We start from the raw sequence: 27,326 nt of genomic DNA on the forward strand, positions 1-27,326 counted from the left end.
TCTCTGGGGCAGGATAGCACAGTAGGAGAGGGCTCAGTGAACCCACTGCCTATGCTTCGGGGGTGGGGAGGGAGCTCATTCTGACCATGCAGTGGGAGGCCCCCAGGGTGTTTGACCTGGGGCCTGCCCCCAGATACTCAGAATTTGGACATCCCAACTTTGAACAACATGAATAAAATATACATTAAAATCACCACTGCATAGACAGTGGCAATTCGTGTGCTTAAGTATTGCTTAGGGGATGATGTTAAGATTAGTTTTTTAAGCCGTTCATCCCACACCAGCTAGAGAGAATAGGAGTCCTACTGATTAGCAGTGAAGGGTATATGTCAGAAAAGTAGCCAGCAATGGTAGCACCCATGGTAATCAGTTCAGCTACAGCTGTATTCAATTGTCTGGGTGCCTGATAGCAGTGAGATTTCTGGTATTAAAAAAGTTATTGCGCCTTGTTTTCCCTCCTCATAAAGCAACCAACAGCAATAGAGAAATGACCTTGAAATAAGTGCCTTGGTTGAAATTGAAGTGACGGTGTTAATAAGGATTCCCCTGCCTACCAGACTTTTGTTCTTCACTCCAGTCTTCTTAGAATGGACAGAGTCTGCATATTGTTGTTTCACTGAAACAAAACTAGACAGTGCCAAAGGTGTCTTCACAATACAGAACTTGGTGCTCAGTGCCTGGTTTCTAAGATACCTGAAGAACACTTTCAAAAAGACTAAAAACTTCACGTTTACAAAGAATATACTCTTATTCTGTCACTACTAAAGATTTCACTCCTTATCCCATTAAAATGAACACCTCAACACAACCTGAAAGAACCTGAATCCAAATGACAGAAAGTAATTCCACCAGGAGGCTCTGCCCACGCATGGTTTCCCAGAAACAATTAGTAGCAGGCACGTGCTATTTGTACATAAAGGGTCTGGCTAAGGTACAATAATGAAAAACTGCTGTATAATGAAATGTTTAGGGAATGGTACATTTTATATTTTTGCTAGGAAAAGTCACCTTCAGCATCACTTACTTAGATTTCCTCTCTTCGTGAACATCCCTTGTACTTCTCTCTTCTCGGACATCCTCTCTTTTATCCCTGCGGTCTTCCCTTGCTTTTTCTTTGTCCTCCCAGTCTCTCTGACGTTCTCTTTCCTTATCCCTGTCCCGGCCTCTCTCCCGTTCTCGCTCTCTTTCTCGCTCTCGTTCTCTCTCCCTTTCCCGTTCTTCCCTCTCACGCTCTCGTTCTTTTTCTCGCTCCCTTTCTCTTTCTCGTTCCCTTTCTCTGTCATGGTCTCGATCTCTGTCACGTTCACGTTCACGTTCTCTGTCTTTGTCCCGCTCACGCTCTCTCTCCCTTTCCCGGGCACGATCTCGTTCTAATTCTCTTTCCTTTTCTCTCTCCCGCTCCCGGTCTCTTTCTCTTTCCCTCTCCCGATCCCTCTCTCTCTCTCGTTCTCGTTCCCTTGCTCTTTCATCTCTCCTATCATCAGTCCGGTCTACCCTTCGCTCCTCTCTCCTATCATCACGTTCAATGTCATCACTTCTTCCTTGGTGCCGGACTGGCGAGCTTGGTCTTTGATCTGTAAAGAAAGTCAAATTTAATTGCCAGTTAATTAATTAGTTATGCCACGCTCAATATACTAATAACTTCTGATTGGAGTAGATGCTTTTGTATTCTTACAGAAGTAGTTTGGCACAGTGGCTGTACTCATCACACAGGAGAAGAGAATTAAAAAAACAACTTAAGATTCCTAGAAACAAAGGGATGATTGATTTCAAGGAAAAGGCTTCAAAAGGGAGAGATTAAAAGTCTCAGCATGAAAATCTTTCAAACATTCTTTGTGTTTGTAAAACTTCTGAAACAACATTTCTAAGTTTTAGAAACAGGCACTGGCAACTAGGGCTGGGAAACGGAATACCTGTAAACAAGCAATAATGACCCTTAGAGCTTGATGTATTTACAGTAGTTATGGGAAGACTATAAAAAGGGGCAAAATTAAGGTTAAAACTGCTTTTTATTGGGCGGGGTGGGGGGGTGGAAATCAAACAAAGCACTTCTCACACATCTATGTAGCTGAAGGCAGACTACCTGAAGGCAATATCCTGAGGGATACCCAGCAGCATGGGTTTGTGGTGGGTAGGTCTTGCTTGACTAATCTCATTTCCTTTTATGACCAGGTGACCTATCACCTGAACAAGGGGGAAGAGATGGATGTTGTATACCTCGACTTCAAAAAAGCCTTTGATCTGGTATCCCACGATCACCTCTTGGCAAAACTGGCTAATTGCAGCCTTGACTTCACCACAATCCGCTGTCTGGGGAACTGGCTCCGCGGTAGGACCCAGGGGGTGATGGCTGACAGGAGCCAATTGTCTTGTTGCACTGTGACCAGTGGGGTCCCACAAGGCTTTGTCCTAGGGCCTATACTGTTTAACATCTTCATCAATGATGTGAACACTGGTGTCAGAAGTGGACTGGCCAAGTTCGCCAATGACACCAAACTCTGGGGTAAAGCATTCACACCTGAGGACAGGAGGGTGGTCCAGGCGGATCTGGACAGATGCATGGAATGGGTGGACGAGAACCTGATGGCGTCCAACACCGAAAAATGCAACGTTCTCCACCTTGGGAGGAAAAACCTGCATCATGCTTATAGGCTCGGTAGTGCTATGCTGGTTAGCACTACAGATGAAAGGGACTTGGGGGTTATACTTGACCACAAGATGAACATGAGCCTTCAGCGTGATGCTGTGGCTAGTAAGGCGAGCAAAATGCTGGCTTGCATCCATAGATGCTTCTCAAGCAGATCCTGGGACGTCATTCTCCCACTGTACTTGGCCTTGGCGAGGCTGCAGCTGGAGTACTGCGTCCCGTTTTGGGCACCGCAATTCAAAAGGGATGCGGAGAAGCTTGAGAGGGTGCAGGGGAGAGCCACATGCATGATCAGAAGTCAGGAAAACAGACCTTATGATAAGAGGCTGAGAGGAATGGGGCTATTCAGCCTGGAAAAGCGCAGGCTCAGGGGTGATCTGGTGGCCACCTATTACTGCTGTAATTTTTTACTACTTTACATTAATTACTAAATTGATGTTAACTATTTTAATAAAGAACATGGAAAAGAGTTTCCTGGTATATACTAAATGCATTATATAAAAGGGGTGGAGGAAACAAAAATTGTATAAAGGAAAACGCCGATTTGAATGCTTTGGTCATCATATAGCAGAACTGAGAGGCTATTTCTTTCATATGATATAGGGTGCTACTCTAACCCACTTTTTGCCTGACTTCAGACTAACACAGCTATGTCTCTCCATGTAATATGAGAATGTCCTTCAAGGGCACATGTGAAATTTCAACAGAACTCAAGTCAATAAAAAAAAATCTACATTCCCATCAGTACTATCAGTTTTCACTTGTGAGTGAATTAATAATTACCTAATGTTCTCTTGCTTTCAAGTAAAATTAAGAGTAAATAGAAGCGACATTTCTGCTACAACCAAAACAATCATTTGTAAGTGAATCTTTAGTCGGGGTACATTCTTTCAATGTAGTTATTATGTTTATATGTTTACATCATTGTGATGCCATTATTCAGTACTCCGCACATGTATTATATCCAAAGTCCATGTTAAACATTGTTTTTCACTTGATAATAATTTTGGTGGTGGCATAAAGTATCTGCACACCAGACATGCTGGGAAATGCATTAGCTAAATACATGTGGGTAGGGAAGGATTCATTTTCCTCCTCTGAAACACTGTACTCGTGTTTGGGAATAGTTTTGACTAAAATGTTGACTGAACATACCTTTCCTAACCCTGAGAATGAGATTTTAAAGCACACTAAAAGGACTCAATTTTGGAAGACTGAGTAGAAGTAAAAATGTATCTTTTTATGCCTTTTTGAAGGTTATATTTGACATTTCTCAATCGTAATGCAAATCTCAACTTCGACTGGACACTCTAAACACAATTTAATGTTAGGAAAAAATCTAGATTTTTAGAAGCATAGAAGGATGAAATGACAGGAGACAAGAAAATGTCATTTAACCCTGACTCCTAACTCCATTAAAGCTCTTTATAAATATTTATTGTGGTAATGAAATGCAATTCACTCTAAAACAAAATGGACTTGCTTCCCATAAATTTCCTTGATTGTAATGGCATCTTTTTATTTACTTCTAAGATTTTTATGCAGAACATAATACGACATGAAAGTCAAAATTGCTATATAATTTATCTGCTGGTTACAGCATAACAGTTAGATATGAAAACTGGTTGCCAACATCCAGAAACATTTGGACTGCAGTCCTTTAGCTAATGGTAAAAGGGGAGCTGCAGATTAGGTTGAACAAAATCCTTACTTGACAGCAAGAGAAAAGCTAAAGCAGAGGGCAGTCTTTTATAAGATAAGGAAGCGTGGCATTATAACCCTCTGAGAGCAGAGGAAAATTGACAGAGCAACATCTTAAATGCCGTTTTCAAGGACTAAAACAAGCAGCAGCTAGGATATATCTGTTATATCTAGTAAAATTAAAACTTCTTCTGAAGACTGAAAAAAAAATAATCACTGTATATTTTAGTCTTTCCACTACCCCAAAATTCTGTTTTTGCCTTCATCTGTTTTCTTACTGAAGAAGTGGTCAAGTACTGTTTCAGAAGCTAACTTTAAAGTTTTGTCTGCACAACACTGAATCACGCTGTGCAGAGATACTTGCACAGACTCTGAATGAGCTATCTTAGGTACTGGGAACAGTACAGCCATCTTATCACAGTGCCTGTAATTAGGACTACACTTAGCTTGGACAGAGCCACCACTATGGGAATCTGTAAGGCATTGCACTGCCCTAGGAGCACTCTTTAGACTATTTGGCAAAACTGTACTCTTTTAGAGAACTTCAGTGCTCATTCTGTTATAAGAGTGAAATGTCTCAAGACCAAAAACTCAATCTTACGAAGACGATTGTCTTCTCACCCACACCAGCATCTGTACCAAGATTTATTAGCTATTTGGTACTGACCACAGCAACATTAATCAATATTAAATTTCTTGGCCAATAAAATTTCATACTGTATTAATCACAGAATTAAACTGTGTCTTACTTTAGTAGCTAGTCAAGGTTAACTAGACCTTCACAACTGCAAATTTAAAGACACAAAAGATAAATGTATGTTTCTATATAGAAAAACAACAGTGGCAGTGAAATGCAATGTTGGGCAAATTCTCATGTATAGGTAGGTAAAATCTATTGGGTATCAAAACAGTAAAATACAATTTTAATATAACCAGTTTACAAAGAAATCTCTTGAAGTTCAGTTTGCTTAATATGTACTGGTTGTGTAAAATCAGTAGTCAGATTGCCATAAACTAGTAGAGGGAGGGGAGAAAAACAATAGTTATAAGTGTGCTAATGAGCAATCTTGCTAAGAAAGCTAATTTACATTAACATCAGTACAAGACTGATCTCAGAATCAGATATCAAATCAGCTGTCTTTATATAAATTAGAGATGTGTATACCTCTCTCTCGGTTGTCACGCCTATCTCTTTCTCCATGTCTTCTTTCAAAGGATGAATCTCTTGCTTGCTCTCGATTGTCATAGCGATCCCGGTCGGGGTAGCCACTTCGCGACTCCCAGCTGTCATGGTAATTGCTACTACTGCTATGACTGTCAACTTGAGACCCTCTTGCTCCCCGACTTCCTAATAAAAATATATCCATGCACAGAAAGAGTACATGCTTAAGAAAACTCACTGACATTTAATATCAATTCAAGTATATTATGCTATTATTCAGCTGAAATACTAAAACTAAAATAAACTGCATTCAAAATTCTTCCCAACACAGAAGTTGGAAAAGTGTTCTTTGCAAGCTTTCAGGCACAAGCACCCATCTTCAGGCATATGGAGTCTCTGTTGTTGTTGCGAGATCTTCAAGAAATAAAAAGCTAAAAGTGTAACAGGCCTGACCTCCTGTCACACTTGTATCTTCTCTCAGAACAGCAGAAACTCCCTAGGCCCAAAGTAGGGTTCTTGTGCCCAAAATCTTGCAAAGAACATTTTTCCAATTACTCAGTTGGTCTAATAAAAGATATCACATTTACCCAAAGAACCTTGACTGCCTATGTCCTTAGACCAACATGGCTACAACTAAAAACCCTCCTGGCACACAATGTTTTTCAAAGCTTTACTCATTTCCAGGGCTTAAAAATGTATCGCTATCAAGTCTGATACTGTATATAGTACAAAAAAGTTTCTCAAATAAAATAATAAATTAACTTTTCAAAAGCAGAAATACAATATTGTACTTCTGGTTCCAGACAACTGCAAGCTAAATATACCACACTGAAATAACATACTTTTTATCAGGAGCAACCAATGTTCTCTCATTAGGATATGGGTATCTCCGACTACTGAGAGAAAATTGATATTCGTCCTGAGGAAAATGTAACCCTACAGACTTTGTGCAGAAAAAGTTTTCAGGATAAGTTGTAAGGATAGGCTGGTTCTTCTTCAAAATGGAGGCATTTTTTTAAGGAAATGTTACAAAGAAAACTAAGAAACCAAAACCACAACAAAAAACACCAAATATTGATAACGAAGAAAAAAACCTACCAGTTCTTCAAGTATGAATTACATAAAATTAATTATTTTAAAGACACGTAAAACATGCAGGACCTTCAATTCTCAGTAAATGTGACAGAAGTTGTATGGAAGTACCAGTTTGGGCATGAAGGGACATTTGAGGGGGAAGGAAATGTGCATATGTTTAAAGCCTGCCTTTGCTAGTCTTTCATTACATGCAAGTCTCTTATTATACTTCAGCATCTTATTTGTATTGCTTGGCCCTTGGGAGCACCTAAAGTTGCAAATACATTAAAGAGAGTGGTACAGAATTTATTTTTTTAAGCAGCATGGCAGAAAGCCAATGCTACACTATTTTAATGAATGGAGAACTCAGAATTGATATAGATTTAAGGAAGAGTAGCTTTATGTTAATGAAAATAGACCTGCATATAGTTTTAAAAGCATGAACTTATTTGGCAGCAATTCAATGTGAAATAACATAAGGAAAATTAGTTTCCAATCCCCATTAGTAAAAAGACTATTTTAAATGAAACAGTACCCTTGTCAGATAATTCTGGACCTCTGCCTCTACTTCTGCCAGTCCGATCACTTCGGCTTTCATTTCTAGATTCATTTCTAGAGTCATTCCTTGTTTCAGAACGGGAACTGTCTTCTCTGCCATGAGATCTTCCATAACTGCGTGAATCCTCCTGGTACTGATCATCCTTTTTATGGGCATCACGACTCTCTCGGTCTCTGTAGTCGTGGGTATCACGCGTAGAACGTGAATCTCTCTGATCACGGCCATCTTTGTTATCTCTGCTGTAATCCCGGGTATCCCTGGAATCCCTAGTGTCTCTGGACTCCCTTGGCTCCCTGCGGTCTCTGTTATCTCTGGCTTCCCTACGATCCCTTCCATCACGAGATTCTCGGTCATCTCTGTGATCTCTGGAGGTACTCTGTTCTTGATCATAATCTCGTTCCTCTCTGGTTTCTCTGTCTTTTTCTCTTTTTCCTCTAGGTTCTGGAAAAATAGATATAAAAGCAAACTTAAATTCAAGATTCAGTCTGAGCAAAGTCTACAACAGGGGTTGGCAACCCCTGGCACACATGCCGAGCGTGGCACGCAAGGCCATTTTGCTTGGCACACCATGGCTAGCCCCGGCTGCCAGTGACGGAGCCTGGGCTGCTCCCAGCAGGGCTTGCAACGTCCCAGCTGCCTGCTGGGAGCAGCCTGGGATTCTGGCTGGCAGCAGCTCCTCAGAGCCAGGGCCGGATGCAGCCGGAAGGCTCCAACCAGCTGCGTCAGGCTCTGGGATCAGCTCCACACTGGCTCATGCAGTCACGCCTCAGAGTGTGCGGTGGGGTAGGGGCCTGATGCAGCGCAGCCCAGGTCTCTCCCCAGCTCCCTGCACGGAGGTGATGAGCCCGGTGCAGCTGTTTGCAGCCTGCCTGCTGCAGCTTCCCAGAGCCTGGACTGTTTGGAGCCTCCTAGCTGCAGCCGGCCCCAGCTCTGGGGAGCTGCTGCCAGCTGGGATCTGGGGCTGCTCCCAGCAGCCAGCTGGGACATTGCAAGCCCTGCTGGGAGCAGCCCAGGCTCTGTCACTGGCAGCAGCTACCCAGAGCCGGGGTAGCTGCTGGCAGCCACAGAGCCCAGGCTGTGGGGCAGGGGCTTTGGCTGGGGGGCAAGGGGCAGTAGGGCATCCTGATGTGTACCCCTTGCCCTCATTTTGTTTTTCTGCCATGCGGGCACTCTGGCACCTTTTGAGGTAGGCATTGTGGTGTTTTTCAGCACTCCGGCCAAAAAACATTGCCTACCTTGGTCTACAATATTAAATTCCAAGTATCAAACAAACAAAGTCACTTAAAAAAAACAAACACCCTACCAAATTGGGTTTCTGGCCCAAAAGCACAATCCACAGAGATCTGCAAAGGCACAAACTGTAGCTATGCTTTTATAGCTTTAAAAAAAAAAACTCCCCCATGGATTTGAATTTGTGATTCCACAAAGTATGAAATTTAGTGGTTTACAGATGGAATATGTTCAATTACTTCCAAATGTATCAGGAAGACTCATCAGAACATTGGGACAGGAATAATGATCTTTTATAGGACACAGAAAGCAAACACTTTTCTTGTAGTTTACCCTTTTCTCTATTATGTACACACATAAAAAATGGGATCTATGGATGCGACCATACTACTGAACTTTATGTTCTCTACTTATGCTAACCCCTGACTTATCACAGCATGCTCCTGTTTTTATGGCTGGTCTAAAAAAACAAAACCTCTAATGAACGTGGTCTTCACATGACTTATTTGGGACAAAATGGCATTTTTGTTCATCAAAAATTATCCAAACGTGATGACAGATTTCTAGTTGAGGGATTGCTATATATTTTTTTTTTGCACACAATCCACTAGTCTTCATTAAAAAACAGTTGAGTGAGCAATTAGGAAGGGTGGGATGTTATACTTATGGTCCTTGTGGAAAAGGGGAGCAACAGTTACTTATGACTCTAGGGCTTCTTCTTGGCCTCTTGCTGACTGGGTTCCAAGATGATAAGTACATCTACTAACTTTAGGTCTTAAAATTTTTGAAGTCAACCACATTTTGGAGGCAATATAAAAATATTTGTGAAATATGTATTCTCAATCATACCCTCTCTCCTTTCGTGGCGTCTGTCACGCGATTGTGAAGTTCGGTCACGATCATGCCTTCCCTTTTCTCTCCCAGGAGATCGATGCCTCGAAGGACTTCGCTTCCTCTGAGGAGAAGAGGAAGAACGTGGGGGATAAGGAGAGGACGAACGCCTCACTGGTGGGGAAGCTGTCCTTTGGTAGGATGGAGAAGGAGTTCTTTTGCGGTGTGGAGAAGGGGAGTGTCTTTGAACAGAGGAGCCTGACTGCGATGAAGAAGAATGATGTCGAGAGGATATGGGAGAATGATGTTGACCCGATGGGGAAGCAGACCTACAGGAAACATCATTAAAAAGTCACATATGTAGCATGTTATAATAATACAAGGAAGTGGGGGGGAGGGGTTATTATTATTCTACTACTACTTCAATGTATAGAATGAAAGAAAAAAAGTAGGCATTTCTACATTCTTCCCTTTTAATCCACCTAAGAAAAATAATGCCATGTTATTTCTACAATATTTTAAGTGATCACCTCTCATGCTTATATATAAATAGACTGTATGAGATGGTTAACTACTTGATGCCCACAGTAAAAACTTTAGATCGGGGTGTCAAACTCATCTGGCCCTGGGGGGTGGATGAGTAGCACAGGGCTATCTGTGGGCCAGATATGTAGTGTTGAGCCAGTCCCCAACCCTGCACGTGGAGCTTTTTGCATGCAGCACGTGTACCAATCCAGCCCTCTGTGTGCTGCGTGCAGCGAACATGCCAGTCCAGCACCATGGGTGCCGCATGCAAGGACCAGGTCTGGCCTGACTCCACACACAGGGCATGTACCGCATATACAAGGGGCACACAATTATTTTGGGCAGAGGGCCATTTTGGGCAGAAGGCCACTTCCTGAGTTTTGGCAAGCCGTCGAGGGATGCATAACAGGCAGCCAAGAACAGATAAATATTAATTTTCTAAATTTTTTAGGGGCCCTGGATAGAATGGCCTGGCGGGCCACATCTGGCCCACGGGCTGCATTTTGCCCACCCCTGGCATACAGCGTGCCAGATCTAGTCTGAGACCTGTGGGCAGTACTGCAGGCTTCGTGGGCCAGACCTGACCCGACCGTGAGCCATATCTTTGAAAAACCCTGCTTTAGATAAATCAAGAGCACAATCATTTTAAAAAAAACTACAGATTTCAGAGCAATAAGGCACAAATGAATAGACAAGCACTTGATTACTCTGACATTTTTCCTCAGGTCTGGCCATTTTATTCATCAAGGTCAAGATTTCATGGTAACAAGACAGACAATTTACACATTTTTTCTTTGGATGCACTCTATTTTATTTAGGTACACCATAGGCATTGTCTCTGTGGTCTGTAAAGCTGGCTTCTTAGTTTTGAATTTCTGAATTCTATCTATTGGACATGACTAGGGACCTCCTGAATTTACAGCAGAAGTGGGGTACACTGCAGCGCCTTTAATCTTGCAGGTTCCCTCAGCGTGCCCCTCCATCACCGACTGGTGGAGGGGCTGCACTTGTAGCTCACTCCTGATCGGTGGGGAGGTGAAAACTGTGGTTTTAAATGTGGCTGTATTTTTGCCTCCTGCCACTGACTGGCTGTGGGGCCCTGGCAGCCCCGACACTTGTTGCTGACCGACAGCGAGGCAAAAACCACACTATATTTAAAACCATGGTTTTCACTTCTCTGCTGATAAGAAGGGAGTGGTGGGCCCCTCTGCCAAACAAGATGGGGGGGAAGGGGCACACAGGGAACAATGAAAATTAAAGGAGCTGCTGTGTACCCCACTTCCACCGTGAATTTGGTAGGCCCCCAGGCATGACCCATCACTGTGACACCCTTCTTTGTCTAAGACTTTAGAAAAGTTAGGCCCCAGTGCTGCAAACTCTTACGTGTAATTCAAGTGAGGAAACAGGACTATTCATCTACTTAAAATTAAGCAAACAAAGGAGTTTGCAAGAGCAGAGCTCTTTAGCGAGCAATGATTCAGAGTTGCTCATGTTAAGTTCTTTAAAACACAGAAAATTAGAACAGGCTGTTTTTTAACACTTCTACTAAAGAAATCTGCATCAAAAGCTTCAACTTCTTCCAAAAAAGATACAGCTCAACTAGAAATTTTCCTGCCATGCTAGGAAGAAATCTTGTTTGAAGTTAGAACTGTTTAGGGAAATAGAAACTATGCGATTATCCTCCCACCTGCGAGAGGGTGAAAAATTATGTTTGTGAGTGGTTGACTTGGCTGGAGCTCGGGAGGCCTGTCTTCGCCTTGCAGTAGGCGGTGAATACTCTCTGGAAGGGGAGGAATTGCTGCCAGAATGATCTGCAGGACTAGGAGAACGCTTCTGTCTATGGGAGCCTTCAGAAGGATCCCTGGGAAACATACAAGTAGCAGCTTGTTCAATATGCACAATATGGCATTCAGTACATCTCCAAGAGATTAAAAACAACCCCAAGACAGCACCTGTGCTAAAAGATAAAGAATTACTTCTGATAGAATAATTTGTTCATTTGTGGTTTCAGATAAGAAATTACCTCCATCATACAGAGCTGAAGAAATATCTACATAATTTATTGTCTTATTTAGTTCCAGAACTATCTCATTAACTGTACTATACAACGCAAGACTGAACACCCTTCTACAGCTCTGACATTTGGATGATCAGGATTTTTTTTACTGCCCTCACTTAACTTACCTAAAGTCAGAAATTTACTGAAAACCTGAAGTGCACAGACAAGTTTTCAAATACTAATCATGGCTCCTGGAAAGATGGAAAAATCTGATACCATCTGTAACCATCATTTGCCTTGTTATAGACCCTCAGAAGAATGTGTCATAATTTGTCCTCAGTACCTTTTAAGTACCTTTAAAAGAAACACGACACATAAAGAACACTGCCCTTTTTACAGAAAGCTGCAGCCAGTACCTTGGAAGTACTACTGCTATCAATTTATCCCAAAAGCACAAGGAACTAAGTACAGGCTATTACATTAGAGCTGCTTCAAAGCTAATTAAATGAGTATAAGGTAATGATACAGTGGCATTTCTATTTGGATAAATGTAGAGCTTTTATTTTATCAACCTCACAATGCATATGATTTACAGGTTTTCCTAAACTCAACTGTCAATACGCTGAATACATACTTAACATCTATTTTTATATGGACACATACATACACACACTATCCATCCATCCATAAACTATCTACACATAAAACCAGATGGATCTAGGGTTTGGGGAAAACACAAGTAAGCATGCATTTTGTTTTAAAGGGAAACCTACATAGAGAAAATTTCTCCTAATCTGCAATCTAAATTTCCTGTGCTGCAGCTTGAGGCCGTTGCCCCTCATTCTGTCTCCTATGGCCACGTATAAAAAGCCCATCTCCATGCACTCTATAATCATCCATCAGGAATATGAAGATGGTTATCAAGTTCCTCCTTCCCCTCTGTTTTCTCTTCTCTAAACTAAATAACCCTAGTTCTTTCAGCCTTTCCTCATAAGTCATGCTTCCCAGGCCTCTTAATTATTTTTGTTTCTGTCCCTTGGACTTTTTCCAATCTGCCCACATCTTTCTTGAAGTGTAGGGACCAAAACTGGACACAACACACAAGACAAGGCCTCATTAACGATAATCAGAGTAGGAAAAAAAGTCACTTCTCTTGATCTGCAAGTGACATTCCTGTTAATATAGCCAAGTATGCTGCTGGTCTTTTTTGCTACAAGGATCATATCCAGCTTATGATCTACTATAACTCCCAGATCCTTCTCTGCAATACTGTAGTCTAGCCAATCATTTCCTGGGCTGTATTTGTGTATTATTGAGAAATTATTCTAGCTGAAGTGCAGGACTGCACTTGTCCTAGTCGACTCTCATCCGCTTGACTGTGGAACATTTTTCCAGTCTATATGGATCACTATGGATCCTACCCTCCACAGTGTCTGCAACTCAAACCACTTGGGAGTCATCCACAAATTGCTAAGTGCACACTCAATCCCACTGTCCAAATCATTAATAAAAATTAATTTTTTAGCAACACCAGACTCAGGACAGAACCATGAAGAATGCCACTTGATACCCTGTCCCAACTTGACACTGAGCCACTGAGGACTACTCAGTGAGCAGGACGATCCAACCAGTTATGTATCAACCTTATAGTACTTGCATCTAGTATGAACTTCCTTAGCCTGTTAATAAATGTCACTGAATCAAAGAATTATACAAAATTAGGGTTGAAAGGGACCTCATGGAGGTCCCTCCACATTTTGGAGGTCTTCCAGTCCAACCCCCTGCTCAGAGTAGGACCAGCCCCATCTAGATCATTCCAACCAAGGGTGTTTAGTCGGGTCTTAAAAAAACCTCAAAGGCTGGAGATTCCACAACAATCTGTGTAGCCCGTTCCAGTGCTTTACTACTATCCTAGTGAGAAGGTTTTTCCTAATATCTACCCTAAACTTCCAATGCTGGAACTTGAGACCATTGCTCCTTGTTCTGTCATCTGTCACCACTGAGGATAGTCCATCTCCATCCTCTTCAGAATCACCTTCCATGTGGTTGAAGGCTACTATTCAATCCCCTCTCAGTCTTCTCTTCTCTAGACTAAATAAGCCCAGTTCCCTCAGCCTGTCCTCAGAAGTCATGTGCCCCAGCCCCTTTACCTAAACACGCCAAGCAAACACCCTAAACACACCAGAAAGCTGTAGTTTACAACCAAGCTTTCTAATACCACTGAATTTGCAGCAAGGAGAATACCCGTGATTGACACCTAACAAATCTCAAAAAGGCCCTCAGGCAGACAGGACACTCTTCCAGAGAGATAGACTGCACTTCTGAAAGAGCCACCCGGATACTACATGAAGATTTGATGCAGTACAAAAAGAAAATCCCCACTAATCACACACCATTAGTGATGACATACCACCCTTCTCTGGAACCTACACGTAAAATCCTGAAACAACTTCAACCCATACTAAAAGACGACATTTTTCTTAAAGAGATCTTTAAGAAAACCACCCATCCTAGTTTTTAAACAAGCACCAAACCTCGCTAACCTCATCACAACAAGCAAACTTCCTATGACCCAAACCACGCAGAATGGATCCAGACCAGGGGCAGGCAATTATTTTGGGTGGAGGGCTGCTTACTGAGTTTTGACAAGACATTGAGGGCCACATGATGGGCAGCCAGGGGCAGAAAAATATTAATTTTCTAAATTTTTTAGGGGCTCCGCAGGCTGGACATAATAGCTTGGTGGGTCGCGTCTGGCCCACAAGCTGCATTTTGTCCACCCCTGATCCAGATCATGGCAGAACAAAACATGCAAAACCTGGCAACACATCTCCACCACCCCCACTATACCTATACCCCACCACAGAACCATCACTATTTCTGGATCTTAAACCTGGACCTCCAGAAACGTTAGAGTTCTCATCCTGTGCACCAAATGCCCTGAAGGAAAATATGCAGGAGAAACCAAACAACAACTGTGCACTAAAATGAGCACACACCAAAAATCTATCAAAGACAACAATACCCAACTACCTGTAGGGGCACACTTCGCACAAATCAATTCTCTCTCTTATTTCTGTTATAACCCTCAAAGGGAACTTACAAAACACCTTATGTAGATGAGCCTATAAACTTCACTTCCTAAATCTACTGGATACAAAAAATCATGGACTGAGTATAGACATTGGATTTATGACATTACAACCTGCCTGCCATCTGATTCACCAGGTACCTGCCTGACCTGACCTCTTAACATTCTTCTTTTCCCCCACCGTTTCTCCCCTCCCCTCCTGTGCTTTTCTGTCCTTTGTTTTCTTGCTTTCCAACTATTTATTTTTTTCACAGGCAGCCTCTTTTCTACATTGTATTCTATCACTGTAATGTCTCCCTTTGGCCTTTTTCTCCCCCTGCTTTTCTTTCCTCTCCCTTACCTACTTTACCTTTTGTCTTTCTAATTTCTACTTATTTACATTCTCACTAACATCCTGCCACACTTTTAGCTTCTCTCATTCCTTGGAGTCTCAGACCACCAGAGACTCCCTATGCCTGAAGACAGGTGACTGTGGCCAAACATTTGCCAAGAACTTTTTTCCAACTACTCAGTTGGTATAATAAAAGATAGCACATCTACTCAAAGAACCTTGCCTGCCTATGCCCTTAGACCACCATGGCTACAACCAAAAACCCACCAGCACCCTCACCATTTTTGTTGCCCTCCAGTGGACTCTCTCCAATTTTTCCACATCTCTTCTGTAGTGGGGGGCCCAAAAGGGAACATAGTACTCCAGTTGTGGTCTCACCAGTGCTGAATAGAGGGAAATAATCACCTCCCTTGATCTGCTAGCAACACTCTACCAATGCAGCTCAGTATGCCTTTGTTGTAAAGAAGGCTAGCGGCAGACTGTTGGCTCATATTCAGCTTATTGCCCATTGTAACCCCCAACTCCTTTTCAGCAGAGTTGCTGCCTACCTTGTCCAACCCCAACCTGCAGCAGTGCATAAGACCATTCCATCCTAAGTGCAGGACTTGTCCTTACTGAACCTCATGAGATTTCTTTTAGTCCAATCCTCTAGTTTGTCTAGGTCTCTCTGAATTCTAGCCCTACCCTCCAACATATCTACTATGCCCCCCCCCCCCCCAGCTTGGTGTCATCTGCAAACTTGCTGAGGGTACACTCCAGCTCATTTTCAGGTCATTGATAAAGATATTAAACAGAACTGGGCCCAGAACTGATCCCTGGGGCACTCCCCTTGTTACTGGCTGCCAACTAGACATCAAGCCATTAATTACTACCCTCTGAGGCCAATGATCCAGCCAGTTTTCTATCCACTTTACAGTCCATTCATCCAACCTGTACTTCCTTAGCCTGCCTCTGAGAATTTTGTGGGAGACCATACCAAAAGCCTTGCTGAAGTCAAAGTATACCACATCTGCTGGTCTACCCACATCCACAGAGAAGTCATCTCATCAGAGAAAGCCATCAGATTGGTCAGACATGACTCGCCCCGGGTGAATCCATGCTGACTGTTCCTAAACACCACCTTCTCCTCCAAGTGCTTAGACATGGATTCCTTGGGGACCTTTTCCATGACTTTTCCAGGGAATGAGGTGAGGCTGACCTATCTGTAGTTCCCTGAATCCTTCTATTTTCCTTTCTTACATATGGGCACTATATTTGCCCTTTCCCAATCATCCGGGACCTCTCCTGATCACTACATGTTTTCAATGATGGCCAGTGGCTCTGCAATCACACAGGCCAACTCCCTCAGCACCCTTGGGTGCATCCTGTCCAGACCTATGGACTTGTATATGTCCAGGTTTTTTTTAATAGTCCCTAACGTGTTCTTTTGCCACAGTTGGCTTCTCACCTCCTTCCCAAACTGTGCTACCAGGTGCAGCAGTCTGGGAGTTGATCTTGCCTGTGAAGAGTGTGAGGTTTTATGTACCTACAATTCTTCCCACTGGCCCCAAGAGCATGGGAGGAACACAGGGGTTGGGAGGCAAAGGTGAGCAGAAAGAGCCAAGCTGAAAAATATGGGCTGGCAGCTCCACATTCATGCGCCCACATATCTATCTATGCATGGCAAAGCATCCTGCTGGGACCATGGAGGCGGCCAGTGTTGGAGTGGGGAACAGGGAGCAGCTGGATGTACTGCTTATCTCTGGTATAACTGGGTGCCTAGCATTGGACAGGAGGAAGAGCAACAATTGTTCCACTCCTGGACCAGGGGCAGGCAACATGGCACATTGGAGGGATCCTGTAACACCCTGAGATGCTGTGGGAACCCTGGTTAAGAATCACTAACTCTAGGCTGTTTGACTCCTTATCTTTGCTGTTAACTACACTCGTCAACTGCTATCTGATCCTATTAATTAAGGATGAAGTAAAAAAAGGCAACGAATACTTAAGCCTTCTCTGCATCAACAACTAGATTGCCTTCTGCGTTCTGTAAGGAACCCACAGTTTCCTTGGTCTTCCTCTTATTCTTGACATACTTGTAGAATCGCTTTGTATTGCCTGCTGTCCCTTGCCATTTTATTTCAAATTATGCCGTGGCCCTCCTAATTTTCTTCTTGCATGCCCATGCAATACCCTTATACTTTTTCCTAGGGGATCCTGCCCAACACTTCCCGAGTTTTTAAAGTCTGCTTTTCTAAAGTCCAATGTCTTTATTCCAATGTCTCTTTCCTTCCTCCCCTTAAGATCTTGAACTCTATCATTTTGTGGTCCCTGTCATCCAAGTTACCATCCACCTTCACATTCTCAACTAACTTATAGTATTAGCATGAACCAGTGACAAAACTGGACTGGACCACTATGCAAGGTCTTACTCACTAATGGAGAATATAATGGTTATTTCCAAAGGGCATCTAGCCAAGTTATTTCTTTTTTATTAAAGTGACAATTCTATTAGCTGTAGTTTATTAATCCACTATCCAATGCCTTTATGACATTTAATGAATTCAGAAAAAGTTGGCAGCAAGTCAGGTGTAAACCCCTCTATATTTAGTGCTCTATGAACTGTAGCTCAAAAGAAGACAACCTAAGCCAGGTTACATTACTGTTAAAAACCTAATAATGCAACATAACCCACCTCTGCTTCTCTTTTTTCTCCTTGTGCCTTTCAAAATCACGTCCTCTTTCTTTTCCCTCTCTTGATTTTTCTTCTAAGCGCTCTTTTGCTTTATGTTTTTCTTTATGTTTCTTTCCCAGGGGAGCTTCCTCTTGGACTGGAGGGGGAGGACTGGGAGTACGAGGCCCTTTCTTTTTACTCTGGTTGTTTTTTGAACCCCTAAATATAAATAATGAGAAAATAATATTTGAAAGAGTAACAAGTATTTTACTTCATGATTTAATTAGTACTGCTGCTACTGAACTTATATGGCAAAGTGCTTTCTAGCTTTTAGGGCAGACCTCTCTAGTCCATTAGCAGACAGTGGCATCTATAACTGAACTTAACTGAACTGTAAATTCAAAAAAGAAAAAACATGTTAAGTTTTCCTTTGAGGTACTGCATGGTCACTTCAATTTATAACCCTTATTTCTGAAGCAGACTTGCAACATCTGAACTGTTCCCAAAATACAATACCCTTATAAGCCTGCATGCATCAAAAGGCAACATTTCTTTTAGTCTGTCTGCTTAAACTCAAATTCTAAAATTGAATATACCAGTCACCTACACAAAACGAACTGCAGGATCAGTGCTTTGGATTTTAAGCAATTTGAACTAAACACCTCTCATTCTAAAGCAGCAAAAATACTTTTGAGTATGTATGTTGAAGTAACATTTATATTACTTCCACTGTTCATTACAAGAAATAAAACCTGTACCTTTACACCAATATGCGTTTTTCATACAATTAAGTCATAAATATAAATAGCAGCAGCCAGATGCCACTGCATATTATATGCTGATACTAGCAATTTTTTAACCTTCTTTTGCAGAGTAAATATAATATTTTGCCTCATCTATGCAGAGCTTGGTACAAAGAAAGGGTTTGGCAAATACAGGTATCTGTGCTTGTAGTGGGGTTGTAATTTTCTTTACATCTAATGGAGCCAAAAATTGATTAAGAAGTTGTGAAGTCAGCAAAGTCTTAACACAAGTCTTAGCTGACTGATTTTTGTGGCAAGAAGCTCAGGTGTAACAGCCTATGATTTTTGCCTAATGTTATCCTCTATCTTTTCTCCTTTCCCCAGTCCAGTAACTCTACAGGGTACTCCTAGAATATCAAACAATATTTTCCTAGAAAGCAATATGCAGTTACAACAGAACACCTGACTAGCCAAATTTAAGAATGTTACTTCTGGTTAGGATGAACTCCCATTTAACAGCTATTTAATATCCTCTAATGCAATTTTATTTTTACTTGTTTAGATTTCTCTAGCTCCTCTCAGCCTCCACACTTGTTCTGCATAACGTTCAATGCAAAAATCTAAACATTATTACAATAATTAACAGGCACCTATATGTACTGACATGCCCCAAAGATTGTGCCTGGCAAGTTACAGTTTAGACACTGACAGGTACACAAAGTTAGACAATCCCCATCTAAAGAAACAATGAAAAAACTTATACCCAACTAATTAGAACATGTGATGTTTCATGATGAATGAATATGTCAACGTGAAACATCCTCTTCCATATATGTCTGCATACTGACCTCTGCTGGTCCAAAAGCGGTGAAGACACTGTAGAAGCCTTCTTCTCTTTCTTACTTGCTGAAGAGGAAGATTTGGGACTAGATCTTCGCTTTGGAGATTTACTAGACTTTCTTGGTGAAGGCGATGGTGATAATTTAGATCTAACCACCTCTGGAGAAATCTTGAGAGAAAGGAAAAAAGTAGTCTCAACTGCAATTATATTCTTAGTCTTGATCCCCAAAGACCTCATCTGAAGCTCACATGCATCCTGAACAAGAAATGAACACTAGCCATCATCCAAACTTTAGATTATGATAACCAATTACCTCACCTTAGACATACCAACCGTATACTTTTTCCAAAATAATACATTAGGATTATAATGTCTCTAAGTGATGTGATGTGTAAAAATGCTGTGCTTAAATAAATCAATGATATAAAATGAAATTAACTGATGCTCAAGCCCACTACAATTCAAATTCTTACAAAGTTATCACTTGTCCTGAAAAAAATCACACAAGATTAACTTACAGCTCAAATTCTCAGTCTTCTGGCTTCTCCACCCATAACACACAGACTTCAAACCAGCACACACGTTCCTCTTACGAGCTACCTACCAAGCTTACTTAGAAGAAGCGTGAACAATATGAATAGTAAAGGCATGGGGAGGGCGGGAAAGCAGTGGAAATCAAAACTTCAAGCCTGACAAGTGATTTTGAGACAGAGCATATAACAATTTATATCCTGTAGTTCCTTCTTTGCTACTTGTCTCCTTCCCTACATACAGAAAAAAGGTCAGCTGGAGTACTGTCCTGTTTCCAAAGTCATAAACAAGAATACTTCTTTACCACCTGAGTCATAGTAGCATACAGAGGTTCCAAACATGCATGAAATAATTAGGGGGCCATGAAATGGCTGTTGGCAAGCCACAAGAATGTGTTCCTCTGCAAAATACAAACCTCTTTCTTAATGACTATTTCCTCTCGCTTCTCCATGTTTTCCTGTTCCAGCTTCATTAGTTCTCTTTGAATCTTTTGGCGCTTCATTTCCAAAGACAACTCATGATCATAATCGTAGTTAACATCTCCATTATCAGAGTCTTTATTAAAAAAATGTGATAGGCAATATATGAAATAAGTAGTCTTAAACGGGTATACTTAACACAAGACATGTAGGTTAGCTATTTAACAAGCAAACATACATATAGGGACAAGCCAAATCTCTGGTATAAGTGGTGGACGTCTGGAATAACTTGAACAACATCATGTAACTATAATATCTGATTTATAATACCCTTATCTTGGTTGCACAAAAATAAATTATTTTTTTTTGTGGCAGATTTACATAAAGTAAGAAGGGAGAAAGCAAATAGGGAACTATTTTTCCTCTTGTTTACTTTCTAGTCGCTAAACCACTAGAAGCAACTGAAATCATGAAAAACAGAATGCTCAATTTCGGCAAACTCCAGCACAATATCAACGAGTTCTCTTCGATGAGGATATTGATTTTGCTCAGTGGAAATAGTTTAGTGATTCAGACTTACTTGGAGATTAATTGTAAAGAAATGTGGTTTTTATCTTTCTTGTTTCTTTATTATATAAATTAATTATATACTAAAATGTACTTGCAGAATACTGGATATTTTTGTTTTTACTTTATAAAGACTTATTTCTTCTTGATTTTTATATTAGAAATCCAAATATAATCTCCTCAGTCTTATTTGGCAGCTTATACTTGGAAGACAATAAGTATAACATCATTGCCAGAAAGTGAGAGCTTATTGAAGAGGGAACCATTTTTTCCTCTGTTTAAAATTATTTTTATTTTATTTACATTAACACCATGGACTATAATTATACTTTCTCCATATCACAGTCAATTAGCATTACAGTTCAAAGAGCTTCACAGCTCCTTTGGCTGAAAGATTTGGAGTACAGGTAAGTTTTAGGATGTGTAATCACACAGCAAATCAGTGTTATATTCTGTTCATCAGATCACCATTAAAAAATATTTCATATCATTTTATAATGCAGATTGTGTTTAACTGTGACATAACTAAGAACGCTCTAAGAATACTACTGCACAATCTGAGCACCTTCCAATAATATATTTATCATGACTAGCATTTGGCAACTATAATTTATTCTTACCAATCCTCTCCTTGTACATAAGAATTTCTTCAAATTTCTATTCAAATACGGTGTGTAAGAAACTGCTGAACACCATATTTACTCACATACCACGCTTGCCTTTCCCCCAACTATTAGGCTTCATGTCTTAATTGCGGAGGCTGTTTTTTCTGCCCAGAATAAAAGCGTGGAGACACTGCAAAATGGCTACTGCTTCTTTTTACTTTCCTACTCTCCAGCTCCTGAGTGGAGGGAGGGGGCAGATTTCAGCAGGGTGGATCTGGGGCAGGTACAACGAGGTTACACCTCACTTTGAGTCCTCCTGCAACCAGCAGCAACTGTGGTATTACTATTTAGATAGCACAGTGGGAGTCAATTGCTTTTATGGCTCATATAATCTACATGATCCCTCCTAATCACTACTCATTCAATAGGTGTTAATGGCCTCATCTACTTTTTTAATGCTCTTGATTTTTCACTAATCAGGCTATCCTTTCTTTGTCAATTTTGCTGTCTCTCTCGTCCTACTTTGCAGGCCTGCAGGCTGTTTTTAGCTCTTCAAAATCCCAGATCCATCCACTGAGTCCAGTCTTCAGCAGCAGCTACAATCTCGTTTGAACTGAGCAGGGAAGGGAGGATGAGGAAGTTGAAGATTAAGGTTTGTCCCTGCTCTATGCAGCCAAGACTGTGGGAAAATATTTTTTCTTCATGGTGCCCTTCAAAAAACAAGGTGCATGTCTTATCTGGGTGCATGTGGCATGAGAGAAAATAATCTTAACAAATAAAAGAAATGTGAGCACATTTTTAAGACGTAAATAAGATATCTGCACAATGAAACTCTTGCAGTGAAGTCATACCCTGTGTAATATATTAAAATTATGTCCAATTCTGCTCTACTACAGATAATTTCATTCCACCTGAATTCACTATAAATTCCATTGTTCCCTGCTGCCCTGCCTCCCCGCCCCCCATTGTTTCAAATCTGTCACTTGGATCAAGCACAGCAGGTTTGCTTTTTTTTTTTTTAACCTTACAAGAAAGTTTATAAATCTTTTAATTAAATAATCACTACATTTGCCTGCTTACTCCTGGCTTCAGGATGTATTATTTCAAACATCAATTGTCCTTGTTGTTATAAAATAATGTTAAGGATTCCTAGAATGTAAGAAATTTCTTTGCTTTAATTCTGCATGAAATTATTTTATACTACAAAATTCATTTAAAATGTGTATTAACTCACTTGATCTTAGCCAAAAGGCCGAGAAGCAAATTCTCATATCAGGAATGCACAGTAAGTGATCAGTATCGAGACAAACTCCCAATTGAATGAACACTCTGCCACAGCAGTACATGAAACATGCCGACAGTTCTATATTTTATCACTTCAAAACCATTTATAGCAGAAGAATGATTAAAACCATATTAGAGTAAATTTTCATCAATAGTAGTTTTAACACAATTTACATACCAGAAACATATTCTCACTGATGCCCTGTAACTATCTCCATCAACAGACTTAAAATTAATAAATTTTAAAAAAAATCTCTAGCAGAAGGACTCTCTTTACTCAGTACAATGCCTATGGAATGGAGCCCTGATCCATGATGAGAGCTCATGCAACGGTAACAAAATCATCATCATTGCTACTATAAGAACTACGCCAGAATAGATCTCTCATAATCATGCCGACATCATACAACTTTACAATAAGTACCCTGTAGTGCTAATAAGAGGAAATGGAAAAATTATGAAAGAAAAAGTGTGTCCAAATCGATTTGTGCAGTTAAAAGAAAGACACTAGTACCTTAGACACCAAAATCCTTTAATGAGCACAGAATAGAGAGTAGCAGTAGTAGTAATGAAAACTTCCATTTATCACCTTGCTACTGGGCTTCAATGCGACTTCAAGGTAAAGGCAAAGGTAAATGCATTTTTATATTTCTTGAGTTCTGCCCTTGTGAATAACATGGATCAAACAAGTAAAAATTACTCCAAAATCTGATGTCTTTTGACTTTAAATTCATTTACTGATCAGCTCTTAACAACTGATGCAATTTAGATTCCAAGAAACAACTTGAGATTTGAAAGGTTCTGCCAACCACAAAGTGGCAACAGACGTATATCCTTCTGTTTACTGTACAAATGAAATAATGTTATGACTACAGTCTTGTTCTATAAGATGCAGAACAGATTTTCTGACAGAATACAAAACAAGAAAAAGTCAGTGGTTACATTATATTACTTGATCCAATTTGGATTGTTGTGTTCCTTTCTCCCGCACAGATAAATTCCTCAGTATTTCACAGTTATCTGTGAATGGCCACGACATGAATCTATTGTTTCGGAAAGTGAACTTTAAAATGCTCAACTTTCCATACATAAACTGATAATCTGGTAGTACATGGAACACTGTAATAGAGCAAGAGGAGTCTTTATTGCATTCCACTTACCTTCTCTATTTGTTTCCCAGTCTCCATTTTCCTCTTCACTTTCTGGAGTCCTTTCCTTGGTAATTTTGATGTCTTCCTTCTCTCTATGCCTTCCTCTTGACGATTCTTTCTGCACAGAGGGGAAAAAAAACCCGCACACTAAATCAGAGCAACAACTTTTTAAAAGAGAAGCCCAAGGTAGATAAAATTTCTTTATTTTGCACTTTCTAAAAAATGCTGTAGAAATATGTTTTAATTAATCTGAAAAGTAAATATGTTCTGAGTTATCTAGAAATTCTATTGGGAATTTTTGTAGTATTATTTGATAGAATTAGTATGCAAGGCAGATGAAAGGTTTATAAGAAGGTAAAATAAAGACTTAAAGACAGGGCAAGAATCAGCTGACAAGCATGTGTTATAAAGAGCATTGTTTGCAGCAAATTTCTGAAAGTATGCATCAGGTTTAAACCAGATTTAAACTATTTAAAGCAGGTAGAGAATGGGCACAGCAACTGGAAGCAAGAATGGTTTTATGTAATTTAGCTTCTGAGGTCCCAACTGTAATAGGTGCACGCCTAACAGGGCTGTGTGAAGCTTCAGTCACCAATTCAGTTCGGCGTAGATTCAGCCCAATTTAGTGACAGAATCTCTAAATCTGAATCTAATCAAAAGACCCTTTAATCTCTCTGAATCGAATCGGAACCCTCAGAATTGATTCGGAGAGATTCAGAAAGATTCAATGATTCGGACATAGACACAGCTTTATCTGTTTTTTCTATGTACCTCAAGGTACCAGATGGCTTGCGAATGCTGAGATGGTGAAGCTGATGCAGCTTCCCTTGGGAGTATGAGGAGGTCCCCAGCATACTTGGCACTGGACCCAGAAGTGGACCAGAAACACTTCTGGTCCACTTCTGGGTCTGCCAGGAAGCACACAGGGGATCCCCCACCTCCCCAACTGGTACCTCCTGGGTCTGGGGGGGCACCCGGGATCCCCCCGCAGCTGATGGCCAAATCGCTGATTCTCTGAATTGGCATCGAATCTTCAGATTCAGATTTGGCCAAATGGAATTGGGACAGTGATCCAAATCAACTAATCGAATCACTGTCCTGGATTCGGGCCGAATCCAAATCCGAATCAAATACAGCCTGTTTCACACTCCCATAATGCCTAACTTTATCCCATAATGGAAATCAAAGTATCAAAAACCCTCATGTGGAAGAGGACTTGGGGAGAACTCAAAGCTACACAATAGCATCTAGGTTTATTGCCAGCTTTACACTTGAAATATATATTTTGTAACTAAATAAATTGCTGTGAGCCACAAAGTCCTTATTTTGCAGAGGAGGCAGATGACCCTATGGAACCACAAAAAAACCAGTATATTATCACCATAGGAAATAAGGTTGCCAAAGGCAGCTTGCCCATCTGCTGCTCTCCTCCTTGCACTACCTCTAAGTAGCGCAGCTTAGTAGTTGATGCAGTGAAGCTAAAAACATAACTATCTGCTACGAAAACCACTGGTGTTCAAACTGCACAAATTTCTACAGCATCTTTTTACATTAGCAGCTTTAAAACAGTTTCTTACCATCACTTAAGATTTTAATGTCTTTTCACTAAAAAGTTAAATGCACTTATAAACACATTGCAAAATGCCTCCTCGTTACTGCAAACAAACAAATAATGAATTACATTTATTTCAAGGCACAACTAAGGTCACTAACTTCGGTACATTACAGTAAAATCTCCAGTAACCAACATGCCGGCTTGTAAGGAAAAGTGAAACCGGAAGTGCCCACTGTGGGGCCTGCGGGAGGGTCGGCAATGCCTCGGACGCGGTGGGAGAAGCAGCTGCCCGAACAGGCAAGGACGCCTGTGCGGGGCTACTCAATTGACCAAAATATTTTGTTATCCGGCATCCTCCATTCCTCAGGGATGCTGGATAACAGAGCTTTTACTGTATTTAAATTTTAAGTAGAACTGCCCATTTTCAAATGCTTAGGCCCCAGGCACACATTCTTTTAAAGACAAGACTGGATCTGATTCTCGATCCCAACAGTTGCATTTCCTTCCAGGCCACAAGTGCATGGCAGGAGGCACATTCTGAGATTAGGAATCGCAACCACACCCCTTCCATTTGCTAATGCAGGGGAAATCCTGGGATCATGATCAGCTTGCCCTTGTACTGGCAAATTGAAAGCCAGGTGCCAGAACCCCTGCATGGGAAGCTGGCAATCAGCTGGTTTTCCACCCTGGCCCTGGGACAGCCCCAGGTCCCCAGGACATACCCCCTGAAGTACCAGTTAAATAGTTGGTAAGCCCCTTAAGGAATATATTTGCTGAAATAAATTAATTTGAGTACACTTTAAAATAAACTGCAGACTGTGATAAGTACTGCCCAAAAGACAGTGAAACGGCAAAGAGTTAAAAAGTTTAAAACATTTATCCCCGAGAATGAATGTTTTATTAGTTTAAAAGCAACAAGTAATTTAGTTATAATAAAGTTTTCAGGTGCACAATGGATTTTTAGCTAAGAATTTAGCTGCTTGTACATCCGAGTACAATTCTTAGCCTGATGCTGAAGTTAACTGAAGTCATGTTTAAACAGAAAGACCACTAGATTTCATGGACCCAATTCCGTAAAAGTATGGTGTATATTTAACATAGTTAACAGGACGTAAAAGAGCTCTGCCATCACCAAGAGAGATCAGCATCTCACAGAGTTGTGCTCCAATGGCCTCATGCATACTTAAGCCAATTTCCTCCTCAAATCAACAAAGTTTGCCGAAGTGCTAGAAGTCTGACCCTAGTGAGTAAAATAGACTTCCAGTGAGAAGTTTCACTAGCCTGCTAACCCAAACAGAGAAAATGTTCACAGTATTCCTGTATTCTGCAATTTTTAAGAACTTCGATTATCTAGAGAAGCAGTGAGCTAACATTACACATGTAAAGGCCAATATGTATATGGAGTTCTAACACACAGAATACCTAGAATCTAGAACAATCAAGCCACTGCCTATTGTAACAAGTATCCTCTGGACAAACCTGGTACTACTTAAAACTCTGAATGTTTAAACTTCAAAAAACTGTGCCAATGCTCACTAATGCCCCAAGCTCCAGTGCAAGATAAGCAGATACCGACCTCTTTTTATAGAGAAGATGATGGAAAACAGAAAAGCTTAGTGACTTTCTGTAGACCAACAAATTAATATAACCCTTGGATTAGAACTCAAGTGCTTTATTTCTCTGCCACTTGTTCACTTACAAGCTCCATACCAATCACATGGTTAGTAACTCCAGTTGGGAACATTTGGCAATTAGTCTTATCACCAGGAATCTCGATTTTCCATTTGTTGCAGAAAAACATGGATTTTCTCTTTACAGGAGAAAACA

General features: G+C 40.8%; 1 protein-coding gene across 7 annotated transcripts in view; it reads right to left on the reverse strand.

The window, feature by feature from the left end:
- The window catches only part of ZC3H13 (zinc finger CCCH-type containing 13), a 68,202-nt gene that overhangs the window by 18,095 nt on the left and 22,781 nt on the right, over positions 1-27,326 (reverse strand). For 4 of the 7 annotated variants that reach the window (XM_019529908.1, XM_019529909.1, XM_019529907.1 and 1 more), the window contains 9 exons: positions 23,954-24,062; positions 20,334-20,473; positions 19,395-19,555; positions 17,825-18,022; positions 11,417-11,590; positions 9,223-9,533; positions 7,120-7,584; positions 5,514-5,696; positions 1,025-1,574 (listed from right to left, as the gene is read on the reverse strand). In XM_019529908.1, the coding sequence (XP_019385453.1) occupies positions 1,025-1,574; positions 5,514-5,696; positions 7,120-7,584; positions 9,223-9,533; positions 11,417-11,590; positions 17,825-18,022; positions 19,395-19,555; positions 20,334-20,473; positions 23,954-24,062 (2,291 nt within the window). The remainder of the gene's footprint in view (positions 1-1,024; positions 1,575-5,513; positions 5,697-7,119; positions 7,585-9,222; positions 9,534-11,416; positions 11,591-17,824; positions 18,023-19,394; positions 19,556-20,333; positions 20,474-23,953; positions 24,063-27,326) is intronic. The other 3 variants (XM_019529912.1, XM_019529910.1, XM_019529913.1) reach the window with 3 other exon arrangements.

Source organism: Crocodylus porosus, unplaced genomic scaffold, assembly GCF_001723895.1.
Source record: "Crocodylus porosus isolate Cpor-Errol unplaced genomic scaffold, CroPor_comp1, whole genome shotgun sequence".
NCBI classification, from domain to species: domain Eukaryota; kingdom Metazoa; phylum Chordata; order Crocodylia; family Crocodylidae; genus Crocodylus; species Crocodylus porosus.